The sequence below is a fragment of the Trematomus bernacchii genome, unplaced genomic scaffold (assembly GCF_902827165.1).
Source record: "Trematomus bernacchii unplaced genomic scaffold, fTreBer1.1, whole genome shotgun sequence".
In the NCBI taxonomy this organism is placed as follows: domain Eukaryota; kingdom Metazoa; phylum Chordata; class Actinopteri; order Perciformes; family Nototheniidae; genus Trematomus; species Trematomus bernacchii.
Window position 1 is genome coordinate 1,309,292 of NW_022987786.1, and position 13,481 is coordinate 1,322,772.

The 13,481-nt window shown below is 43.5% G+C and overlaps 1 protein-coding gene across 1 annotated transcript in view; it reads right to left on the bottom strand.

The window, feature by feature from the left end:
* LOC117497557 overlaps positions 1 to 13,481 on the bottom strand; it is a 58,878-nt gene that overhangs the window by 29,707 nt on the left and 15,690 nt on the right. Inside the window, exons 3-4 of the mRNA XM_034149527.1 lie at positions 13,186 to 13,359; positions 8,604 to 8,777 (exon numbers count right to left, since the gene is read on the bottom strand). Of these exons, the coding sequence (XP_034005418.1) occupies positions 8,604 to 8,777; positions 13,186 to 13,359 (348 nt within the window). The remainder of the gene's footprint in view (positions 1 to 8,603; positions 8,778 to 13,185; positions 13,360 to 13,481) is intronic.

Sequence of the window (13,481 nt, forward strand, 5' to 3'; positions counted from 1 at the left end):
AAATCCACCCAAATGACCCCAGAAGTGGTTTATTTTGGCTAAATCTCTCTAAAAAGGTCAAATGTCACTTGTTTTGCATCAATCTTGATACAGGGTACTTATTATATGTTGTACCTTGGATTCCTAAAGCGTTTAGTCTACCTTACCATCATCCAAGGGTAGTTTTCACTATAAGTAAAAAATCATTTTTGGACAGACACTATAATTTACAGTTCTTTACTATGTAAAATCTGAATTTTCTTTAAAATAAAAAACATCTATATTGATTCTGATTTTTCTACATCCAACTCACAGGTTTATCATTACTTTGAGAAAAAAGATTATTAATTTAACCCTTTTAGAAGGGAAGATATGGTCATTTGTTCTGGGAATATCATTTTCGAGCCTGAGACCTGAAAAACAGGCTAAGGGCTTAACAGGTTAAATAATGTTTGGTCATGTTATAGCATTACCTGTATGCAGATCCAATGTTGTGTTCAGGTGAGAAGGATTCAGGAGCCTGGAACAAACAAAGTTATTTATTTATTATTTGAAAAATGCAAATTAGTCTGGATCACCTGAGTTCATTGTCAATTTCAAAACGGTCAAAACACAGTATTACCAGCCAATCACAGCACAGTATTACCAGCCAATCACAGCACAGTATTTCCATCCAATCACAGCACAGTATACCAGCCAATCACAGCACAGTATTACCAGCCAATCACAGCGCAGTATTACCAGCCAATCACAGTACAGTATTACCAGCCAATCAAAGAACAGAAGTAGGAATATTTCCCATTTCGTCGGGGATCCAGATATTTTAAATGGCATCGTCATATACATTTATTGAATCAACTTGGTGATATGTAATCCTCTAAGGCACACCTCCCATTAAAAAAAAGAAACAAATTAAATAGAAATATTCATAACTCATAATCGAATACCTGAATCATTTTGATCAATTGCGAGCGTTATAGCGTTTAATTTGACAGCCCTAATAATTATATTTGAATTCAGTGGTGAAATAAATACACATCACTCTGTGCAACTGCTCCTCTCTCACCTTTCTATCTGTCTTCACTTCCTGTTCCACATCGGAGTCACCTGATGGAGGGAGGAAGTGACAGAAATAATAATTAAACTTCAACAAAGAGAAACATTAGCAGCCAAAATGATTGAATAGAGCTGTAACAAAATGGAATTACAATATATTGTTGTTGTACTATAAAGACCTTTTAAGATCAGATTTAATGTACAATATCTTGATGAATGGAGGATATGGTTTCAGTACTCACAGGTCTTCTGGATCTTGGCTCTGATTATCTTGCCTTTTATCCTGTAGGGATGAACACAACCCAACCGTTTTAGATCCAGTTTAAAATAAGTGTTTGTTCTTTGAGTCAGCTTCAGAGTCCTGACTGATCTCATGCTTTACATCCCATCATATCTTCTCTGCAAACACTACGACTGACTGCCACAGCTCTCAGCTGCATTACAGGAAGTAACCAGTCATTAGAAACTAAACACATCCCATAAAAAACACACTACCTTTCCCACTCTTCTGTAAAATCCCATATTTCTGTTAGAGAGTTGATTATTAAAGTTTGGCTTCACATTTTCAGCTGGCCTTCTATAGTTGATGGAAGAATGAAAGAGCTTGCAGTCAGTGGGTAACATCACTGATCTGTTGTGATTCCCCAGTGAGAGAAACACCTCCCTGTGTTTAATACAATACCGCTGAACCAGCAGAGACCCCTTACTGACCAGAGAGTCTCCAGTCTGCAGTCTGGACTCTCCAGAAGATATCTCAGCAGCTTTACTTCTGAATCCTGCAGATTGTTGAATCTCAGGTCCAGATCTCTCAGATGGGAGGGGTTTGACATCAGAGCTGAGGCCAGAGTAGAACAGCTGATCTCTGACAAACTGCAGTCCCTCAGTCTGAATAAAGAAAACATGATGTCACTTTAAAAAACAATGTTCCTGTTTGAAATGACTCCAGGTTTAATAATCTGATCAGAGCTGAAGAAGTTTAGAAAGTGGAAACTCCAGTTGAACATTTTTCCAAATTCAAAATGGCCGACTTCCTGTACGTCTTTTTATACACCTCCAAAGGCTTTTTGGTTCGTCTCCGCAATTTTGATATGCGCATTAAAATAATAATAATAATAATAATAATAATGGGTTCGATTTATAAAGCACTTCATATTCAAATTCAAATCCCGAAGTGCTACAGGCAGTGAGCAGGAACAGTATAAATAGACATGACACAACACGGTAGAATTAATAAAAAGCAATAAAAAATAAATAAATAAAGATAAAGATAAAAGGATGGTAAAAGGGTCTAGGCAAAGGCTCTTTTGAAAAGATGGGTTTTGAGGCCTTTTTTAAAAGCCTCCACGCTCTGTGGTGCTCTCATGTGGTCGGGGAGAGCGTTCCACAGACTGGGGGCAGCCGAGCAGAAGGCCCGGTCTCCCATGGTACGGAGCTTAGTCCTGGGGGGTTTGAGCAGGTAGGAGTTGCTGGAGCGGGTGGTCCGCAAGGAGGTATGGGTGGTGAGGAGTTCCTTGAGGTAGGGAGGGGCAGTTCCATGGACACACTGGTGGGTGAGGACGGAGACCTTGAATTCTATCCTCAGTTCTACGGGTAGCCAGTGTAGTGCTTTGAGGATGGGGGTGATGTGGTCATATTTGCGCACCCTCATCAGGATCCTAGCAGCGCTGTTCTGTATGTACTGGAGCTTCTGGATGCTTTTGTTAGGGATCCCGATGAGGGGTGCATTGCAATAGTCCAGCCTGGAGGAGACAAAGGCGTGGACCAGTTTTTCGGCGTCGGACAGATTGAGTGTGGGGCGGAGTTTGGCGATGTTCCTGAGGTGATAGAAGGAGTTCTTGCACAGCTGTTTAATGTGGGCCTCAAAGGTGAGATGGGCGTCCATTTTAACACCCAGGTTGGTGACTATTGAGGAGAGGGTAATGTCCTGGCCGGAGAAGGTGATGGTGGTGATGGTGGATGACTGAACCTGGTGTGGGGTGCCAACTATAATGGCTTCGGTCTTGGAGCTGTTGAGTTTCAGGAAGTTTTGCTTCATCCACGCCTGTATCTCCTCCAGGCAGGCAGTGAGTGTGGGTGAAGGCAGGGCTGCAGAGGAGGTGGGGTTGATCCTGAGGTACAGTTGGGTATCATCAGCGTAACAGTGGAATGATACTCCATGTCGGCTGATGATAGAGCCAAGGGGGAGCATGTAGAGTGTGAAGAGGGTGGGGCCGAGAACTGATCCTTGAGGGACACCACAGGTGACGTTGTGGGTACCCGACTCTGCCTCGCCCAAGGAGACGTACTCTGTTCTCCCGGTGAGGTAAGATCTGAACCAGTCAAGGGGAGAGTCAGAGAGTCCGATGGTGGAGTGCAGACGATGGAGGAGGATGCCGTGATCGACGGTGTCGAAAGCTGCAGTGAGATCGAGCAGGATGAGGAGAGAGGGAAGAGCCAGCATCAGCCGTCATCAGCAGGTCGTTGGTGACCCTGACCAGGGCAGTTTCGTGCTGTGGCCTGAGCGGAAACCAGACTGGAACTTCTCAAAGAGGCTTGTTGGAGTTTAGGTGGTCCTGGAGCTGAGCAGCAACTAGGTTTTCCAGCACCTTCGATAGAAAAGGAAGGTTGGAAATGGGTCTGTAGTTGGCCAGGACTCCCGGGTCAAGGGAGGGTTTTTTGAGACGAGGTTTGATGACAGCGGTCTTTTAGGGCAGAGGGGACATGGCCAGCCTGGAGAGAGAGGTTTGACGATCTTAGTGATCATGGGGCTCATGGTACAGATGTAAGATTTCACAATAGCTGACGGAAGGGGGTCCAGGACACAGGTGGAGGGCTTCATCCTCCTAACGATGCCCTCAACCTCTCGCTGAGAGACTGTACGGTGAAACAGCGAAGAGGCTGGGTTGTCCCAAGCTGTGGGTCAGCAGTTGGAACTGGAGGTGTAGAGGGGCTAGAGAGGAGGGAGCGGATGGTGTCAACTTTGTTGGTGAAGAAGGCGGCGAAGTTGCTACACTGCTTCTCAGTGGAGTCGGAGTGTAAAGGACTTTGGGGTTTGAGGAGGTGGTTAATGGTGGAGAAGAGTTGCTTGGAGTTTCCAGAACTGTTGTTGATGAGGGAGGAGTAGTACTGGGACCGTGCATCTCTGAGGGACTGTGCGTAGGCCTTCTGGTGTTTCACGATAGGCTAACTGGTAAACAGTGAGTCCTGAGGCCTTGAGCCGCCGCTCAAGGACACGCCCAGCTGTCTTCATTCTCCGCAGCTCGCCGGTGTACCAAGGGGCTGAGCGCGAGAAGGTGACCATCCTGGTTTTGAGGGGGGCGTGCAGATCAAGGAGACGGTTCAGGGAGTGGTTGTAATAAGCAACTGACTCATTCACTGATGAGAAGGTGGCAGATGAGAGATGCTGGAGATCCAGGGTCATGGTGTCCGGGTTGATGTTCCTCAGGTTCCTGAAGCGGATTTGGCGTTTGGGCATGCTGAGTGGGGACTGGAAAAAGAGCTCCATAGAGATGGTCTTGTGGTCAGTCACCCCCAGGTCATACACCAGCAGATTGCTGATGGGGGCGGAGTTTGTGATGACCAGGTCGAGCGTGTGGCCCTTGGCGTGTGTGGGGACATTAACATGCTGTGTCAGATTGAGGCAGTCCAGAAGTAGCAGAAACTCAGTGGCAAAGTGGCAGGAGGGGGAGTCGACGTGAATATTAAGATCTCCAAGTATGATGATATTGGCAGAGGTTGTGCATAGCGTAGTGAGAAGGTCTTGTATCTCTGGGATGAAAGCTGAGTTGGGTTTGGGTGGCCAGTAGATCAGAAGTATTGTCAGGGCGAAGGGGGGTTTACATTTAAATGCAAGGCATTCAAAAGAGGACAATACAGGCAGGGGCAGGAGTGACAGTTCCAAATCCTGTCGGTAGATGACAGCTAAGCCTCCACCACGACCAGTGCTGCGGGCTTTCTCCAAGTAGCTGTAGCCAGGAGGGCATGCTTCATTGAGGGCGGAATAAACCTCTGGCTGATGCCAGGTTTCCGTGAGGCACATGAAGTCCATTTTCTCATCAGTGATGTGGTCATGAATGAAGGATGCTTTATTACTGAGGGATTGTGTATTCAGAAGTTCTATTTTGGCTTTGGAAGATGTGGTGAATCTCTGTAGGGGCCGGAGTAGGCTGTAATCCACTCCACGTTTTCCAGACTCCTTCGTGTGTGGCGATCTCGCGATGCTCTCCGTGTATTCATGCAGCGGTCTCGCAATGTTTCTGGCGCGATTTGACCCCGCCATGACCGGGCTCTGATGACGCGTCAGATGTGCGACACGACGGCAAACGGAGTGGATGGATGGAATTTCTGCATCTCCGTGCTGGGAATATACAGTTTGTCTTCTTCTTTGGCTTCGGTGGATATAGCGAGGCCGACGAAGAAGTCCAAGTTGTTTAATGACTGAGGTGCAGGTTGGAGCGTTGGAGTGGTTGAAACTCAGGAGTTGGGGAATAGAAAACCTCAACATGTCAACAGGTTGGGCGCCGAAGAAGTTTGGTAGCGGTGCTTAGCAGTGAGGGCTAACAGCAACGAGACAGCCGGGAAGGCTATCCCGTTAGTAGACCTCACGTCAGGGAATGAAACAGAGGATTGGGAGTCCGCCTGCTATCACAGTAGTAGCGGGAGAGAGGCAAGCAGTCAGCCGGAGATAGTCGGCGAATTTGGGTGATACAGCAGGTGAGTCCCGACAGCCGTCGGGTCCAAAACCGTCAATAATCACGAGGTTTAAGATATAAAAGCAGTTGTTAAACAGACTCAAAGTTTAGCCATATAACTATAGCTTAAAAGCAGATAAAATAGCTTAAAAGCAGATAAAAAACCCTGAGGCGTAGGAGAAGCGGCGAACAAACAAGCGCCAGCGTCCTCTCCCTACCATTCATATTTCGTCCATTGAAATGATATGAGAGCAGCGCTACAAACTACAATTCCCATTAGATACGCGCCCAAACAAAATAAGTATAATATATATAATAATAATAATAATAATCCTATCGATATCAATAATGTAGCGAGCTATCTGCCGTCATGATTTTGGACTCTTTTTGTGTGCTTTTTGTGTGTGTTTGGCAGGGTCAATAGGGTCTTCGCCGACCTCTGCTATCAGACCCTAGTAAGTAATCTCCGGAGTTCAAAAGACGATCTTATTCTGGGTTAATAAATCATTCATTCACGATCAGAATATCCCTGAGTACAGACGCAGGTAATTAATAGGTAGGCTAAGATGAACTCTTTCTGCCAGTTTAGATGCATCCTGTGCCGCTAAGCAGGACACAGAACAAAGATGAGATGCAGGTGGTTGATGGTGAGCAGGTGTGTGTTAAATAGGTAACACCCTAGGGATGCATATCGTTGACTTTTTTACGATACCGATACCGATACCACTGAACGATACCGATACTCAACCAATACATATCGTGATACTTTCATGTTGCATAAGGGAAACATTTTATCATCCCGCAATTACTCCCATGAAGCGCTTTATTATATAGTTAACATGTCAAATGAATATTAAATTCAATTGTGGGACTTGGACCTTTTAGTACTGAACAAACAATGAAAAACACGTTATCTATGAAGAAAACTGATTCTGCAATATCATTTATAACAACCATCAGGCGGGAATAGTACATCTTGTCAATGGAAAAATAAAATAGCACCAGTATAATCAATATTCAACCTGAGATTCGACTGACCAGAGAACACATAAAGGATCATGAGATCTCGGCATTGCACATAAAACAAATAGCATCCTTAAAATCAACATTTGCCTGATGAAAGAAAACAAATCCCATCACAGTTCAGTTTTGTGCATTCATCTTCAAGAAGATGAGCATATCTGCTCTCTCTGGATCCAAACGGGCCCTTTCACAGCGTAGGATATCACCTGCTAAACTGAACACTCTCTCGCTTGGCACGCTGCTTCCCTGAACACAAAGGTACTTGGTTGCCATACGAGACAGCATTGGTTGGAGATTGGATGTGTTGCCACCTTTCCCAGAAATAAACTTCTTGCAGTGGTTACAGACCACACCATTCAGACTGGCAGTGGTTACAGACCCCACCATTCAGACTGGCAGTGGTTACAGACCCCACCATTCAGACTGGCAGTGGTTACAGACCACACCATTCAGACTGGCAGTGGTTACAGACCCCACCATTCAGAATGGCAGTGGTTACCGACCCCACCATTCAGACTGGCAGTGGTTACAGACCCCACCATTCAGACTGGCAGACATATGCAGCCACACTTTAGATTTTCAAAAGTGACTTGGTTGCGGCGAAATTGACATCGTAATTCCGACGGTTTGGGCACAAGTTTAAGGATATTATGCCTCACTTTTATAATTTTTTTTTTTTTTTTTTAAATAAAAAAAAAAAAAAAAAAAGTATCGAAAACCGGATCTGATTTCGGTACGGTATACTGTAGCCACCAGTAACCGGTATTTCGGTAATACCGGGAGCCGGTATGCACCCCTATAACACCCTGCTGCTGCTTCATGACAACTGAGAGCATTATATTAGTATGAGCAGAGTGCACATGTGAGCAAACTGTCCAAAGTGTGTAGAGCTGTTAAAGCTGACAGCTGATCAGCTGAAGCAGACAAGGCTTCAGTGACGCTTCAGAGGAAAGCCCTCATCCCTCCTCTAGTCTGATGTGCTCTGAGAGAACATTAAGGACTGTCTCAACGAGCCCTTCACTTCCTCTAGTGTGATTACAAAGATACCTGAACACATTTATCTAGCATCAAGTGTCTTTCACCAGACCAGGGCTTTTGTTTTGAAAGGACTTCTGATTGTTGCCCCCCGGCCCCTCGCTACTATGATCATTTGAGCTTTTAGTAAAATACCAAAAGAGCCTTCAGTCACTTTTCTATTGAATAATTTTAGAGAGAAAGACCATTTAAGTGCAGGTACACAGACTTCTCATTAATATTAAACACAACGTGCTTCTACTTCACATCTGAAACTCTTCTCCATCTACACAAACTCATGATGTGCAGCCGGAAAAACACAAACCCTCAGAAACTGATTCAACTCAACATCACAGCGTTTACAAAGAGGACAAATAGGATGAATTTTAAATGTGAAGAAACATCCAGAATATTTATTTTAGGAATAGTGGAGTCATCAAATCACAGCATCTTCAGTGTAAACTATTCAGTCAGTAAAGCATCATGTAGCTTCAGAAACATGTTGGAAACAGCAACAACTGAAAATACTTGTCAGTATTTCATAGTTTTAATAAACATATTTAATTATTGTATTTCAAATCCTTTGTTAAAATCATTATGGAGAAAATAAGATGTATTTCAGGTGTTTAAAGGTTTAGACTCTAAACTTTAGAGGGAATTATGCAGTGAAGGAAGTGATATTTATATTTAAAGTTCAACATGGCTCTGCCACAGTCAGTGAACTGAACCACAGAAGAAGAAAGTACACTTTAGCATTAAGATGCTCAGTGAGGATCAGAGTGATATCAGCCTGATATCTGCAGCTCAGAGTCAACACAACTCTCTTAATCTCAGCACAGAAGTTAAAGATAGAGAACTGACCTGAGAGTCTCCAGTCTGCAGTCTGGACTCTCCAGAAGATCTCTCAGCATCTCCACTCCTGAATCCTGCAGATTGTTGTGACTCAGGTCCAGCTCTCTCAGATGGGAGGGGTTGGACTTCAGAGCTGAGGCCAGAGCAGAACAGCTGATTTCTGACAAACTGCAGCTCCTCAGTCTGAATAAAGAAAACATGATGAGGATAAAAATCAGTTTATAATCAGATGAGATGTTCAGGTCTGAAATGTGTAGCTCAACATTACTGCGTCCTAATCAATGATCTTTTCCCTGAATTACAGTGACTGTCATTCTGTTATTGTGGATCATCATTATATCAGCCTTCTGTTTATTATCTGTGATAACATGTCTAAATAATGGGAACATAAACATGTCTATGTCAGAAAGTTAACTTTACGTAAAACTAATATTAGTTCAGAGGACCTTTTTTATTCAGACCATTTACTAAAGAAAATATACATTTACTGTAAAAAATAACAGTGGAACAATAATAGTTTCTTTATGAAACAATCAACTGTTACGACAACATTTACAAACGTTTGGATGTAATATATGTATGATGAAGAATTAGGTTGAATAACTAAACAAACATGAGATCTCCAGCAGTAACAGAGAGTCAGCGAACTGACCTGAGAGTCTCCAGTCTGCAGTCTGGACTCTCCAGAAGATGTCTCAGCAGCTTCACTCCTGAATCCTGCAGATCGTTCTCACTCAGGTCCAGCTCTCTCAGATGGGAGGGGTTGGACTTCAGAGCTGAGATCAGAGCAGCCCAGCTGATCTTTGACAAACTGCAGTCACTCAGACTGAATAAAGAAAACATGATGTAACTTTAGAAAACAATGTTCCTGCTTGAAATAACTCCAGGTTTAATAATGTGATCAGAGCTGAAGAAGTTTAGAAAGTGGAAACTCCAAACAGGTTAAAAACTGTAAGACAGAAAAAGTTAAATAGAGCTGATAGTCCGTGTTTTTCTTATGTCAATAGTTTTATTTCGTAAACCAGTGAACAGAGAGGACACTGCAGGCTCTTTAGTTTCTGCTCTTAGTCTTACTAAATTATCATAGATCTTTGGGGAGAGGGAAGGGACTCAAGCTCAGAGACCTCGGGCTCAACAGCGCCCTCTGTGAGTGGATCCTGAACTTCTTGACGGGCAGACCCCAGGCAGTGCGGGTGGGAAACATCACATCCTCCACCCTGATTCTCAACACCGGTGCCCCTCAAGGCTGCGTGCTCAGCTCTCTCCTCTACTCCCTGTTCACTCACTATTGTGTGGCCACACACAGCTCCAACACCATCGTGAAGTTTGCTGATGACACGACCGTCATCGGCCAGATCACAGACGACGACGAGACGGCGTACAGAGAGGAGGTCGAAAACCTGACATCTTGGTGCCAGGATAACAACCTCCATCTCAACATCAGCAAAACAAAAGAGCTGATTGTGGATTACAGGAAGCAGCAGGGAGAGGGACACGCCCCCATCGCCATCAATGGGACTACGGTGGAGAAAGTCAGCAGCTTCAGGTTCCTTGGGGTCCACATCACCGAGGACCTGACATGGTCTCTTCACACCACCACCATCACCAAGAAAGCTTGACAGCGGCTCTTCTTCCTCCGCAGGTTGAGGAGGTTCAAAATGGATTCCAGGATACTCTGCAACTTCTACAGGTGCACGATAGAGAGTATCCTCACTGGCAGCATGACGGCCTGGTACGGCAGCTGCACCGACCTCGATCGTAAGGCTTTACAGAGGGTGGTGAAAACTGCACAGCACATCACCAGGACGGAGCTGCCATCCATGGAGGACCTTTACTCCCAGCGGCTCAGGAAGAAATCACTACGGATTATCAAAGACCCCCATCACCCCAGCCACAAACTGTTCTTTCTGTTGCCGTCTGGCAGACGTTACCGCAGCATCCTGGCAAGGACAAGAAGATTCGGAGACAGTTGCTTCCCGCGGGCAGTGAGACTGTTAAAAAATTGAACTGTTGAAACAACTTCAAAACATTCTTCAGCTACTCAATAATATGTATCTAATACCTAATATATATATATCATTCCAATAACTTGTATATAGACTCGTACTGCACTATTCCACATCATCACTTTATTTTAGAACTATTTTTCTCTTTGTATTGCTCTTGCTCTTATTGTTATTATGATATTATGTTGCATTGTTGGAGAAGCCTGTGACATAAGATTTTCAACTACATAATTACTCTGTAGCTATGTCAGATTGACAATAAAGAACCTTGAACCTTGAGGAGGCTTTATAAAGAATGACATCATCAAGGCATGTATATTAATATTTCAGTGAGAAATGTCAGCCTACATAGCCACGAGGCGCTGTCTGTAGTGAGGTCTGTGCTGAAGCGTTCCTCTGACCCTGCTGTGGCTCGGAAATCCAACCACTGTTAACCTGTTAAGCCCGAGAGACCCCGGTACCGGGGCACTGCCGCAACATCTTGCAGGAAACAGTGTCTGAGGGCATGTTCATTTAATAAAACTATGAATGTTTTATATCCATGTAACGGGAAGAAACTCATCTAACTGATCATTTTTATTTATTTTTCAAAAGAAAACCCACAATGCTAACACTGAGCCTCTGAATTAGCAACGAGTGAAAAATGCTAACACCTTACTGCACCGAAAATCACTCACAAAACCTTATTATTTATCTTTTCACCACATCCAACACATCGTTTCACATCGTGAGGTGACACAGAATCGATTGACACCGACATTACCACTGAATTATACGTATTTGCGACGTTATAAGCAAAAACGGACATCAAAACAGGTGACGCTAGGTAGCTAAAAATGCTAACATTTTTACCTTGGCTCTGTAGTCTGTCCAAAGTGGTCTTCAATGGTATTAAAACGATAAAAACGCTGCTGAAGTTAATCCATAGGTTAATCCAATGTGTCTGTGTCCCTTTGAAATTATTTCTGATAATCCATAAGCATTAAAACTGCTTTTCCGTTTCCAGATGTCAAAGCTAGAGATAGGTTCACTCTGATGGAAAATTACATGCACGAAGCCCCCACCTTTTCTCTTCACAATGAGTGTGTGTGGGGGACTCCCCCTTCAATTCTATTGGCTCTAACGGTCAGAAAGAGGTGTCAACCATCAAAATCGAGCAAGGGGGGCCAGAGATATGGAACATCCACCCAAATGACCCCAGAAGTGGTTTCTTTTTGCTGAATCTCTCTAAAAAGGTCAAATGTCACTTGTTTTGCATCAATCTTGATACAGGGTACTTATTATATGTTGTACTTTGGATTCCTAAAGCTTTTAGTCTACTAACCCATCATCCAAGGGTGGTTTTCACTATAAGTAAAAAAGAATTTTTGGACGGACACTATAATTTACAGTTTTTTACTATGTAAAATCTGAATTTTCTTTAAAATAAAAAACATCTATATTGATTCTGACTTTTCTACATCCAACTCACAGGTTTATCATTACTTTGAGAAAAAGGATTATTAATTTAACCCTTTTAGAAGGGAAGATATGGTCATTTGTTCTGGGAATGTCATTTTCGAGCCTGAGACCTGAAAAACAGGCTCAGGGCTTAACAGGTTAATAAACTATGGCCAGTCAGATTCAGCAGGAGAGTCAGTAAACGTCCGGTCACCAGAGCGCTGTCGTGCTGTCTCTGCTGTATAACTACTCTGTGACACTGGAAGAGAGACGATAAACACTTCATATTCATAAAGTACCGCCAGTTACATATATTCAAACTTTCCCACCAAGCCAACCAGACTTGTATGGACAGTTAGTTCCTGAAGTTAAATCATGCTCCATCTGTTTTATTATTTTTACTTTAGCGCAGCCATGTTGCATTCTGTGAGGCATTTAAGCAGCAGAAATCGTGTACACGTGTACAGCCTCTAACGCGAGCTGCAAACATAGCCCCGGTGCTCGAGCGGCACTTTGATTAATACATATTGATCTCTGCACAGAAGTTAAAGATGGAGAACTGACCTGAGAGCCTCCAGTCTGCAGTCTGGACTCTCCAGAAGATCTCTCAGACGCTTCACTCCTGAATCCTTCAGATCGTTCTGACTCAGGTCCAGATCTCTCAGATGGGAGGGGTTGGACTTCAGAGCTGCGATCAGAGCAGAACAGCTGATCTCTGACAACCTGCTGTCTCTCAGTCTGAATAAAGAAAACATGATGTTACTTTAGAAAACAATGTTCCTGTTTGAAATAACTCCAAGTTTAATAATCTGTTCAGAGTTGAACAGGGTTTTAATGTCAGCGATGATGTAGAAACAATCCATTGATAACCTGGAACTTTTACTTTTATCAGATCTTTAACAACTCCTTCGTCTCCCTCACAGCTCATCAGTACTAACAGCATCTCCACTGACTCATGGAGCACAGTGTGAGTCTGTGGAAGCTCAAACACTCTCCCTAAAACATTCATCTTCTCTCTGTTATTCTGACAAATATTCAGTCATTAGCAAAAGTGAGAAAATGTATTAAAATGTATTTGTTCTCAGGCAAATTCAGAAAGTGATAAATACAAACAGATCTGTATGAACTGCAGTCAGTGAACTGACCTGAGAGTCTCCAGTCTGCAGTTTGGACTCTTTAGTCCAGAACTCAGCAGCTCCACTCCTGAATCCTTCAGCTTGTTCTCACTCAGGTCCAGATCTCTCAGATGGGAGGGGTCAGACTTCAGAGCTGAGGCCACAACTTCACATTCAGTCTCTGAGAGTCCACAGTCAGTAAGTCTATAATAACACATATATTACAACATATGTTAAAAAAGAGGAAATATATTAACCTCAAGCATTTGATGAAAACATATTTGACTTATTCTGATAGACATTTTCTGTTATTCCATGTGATATTA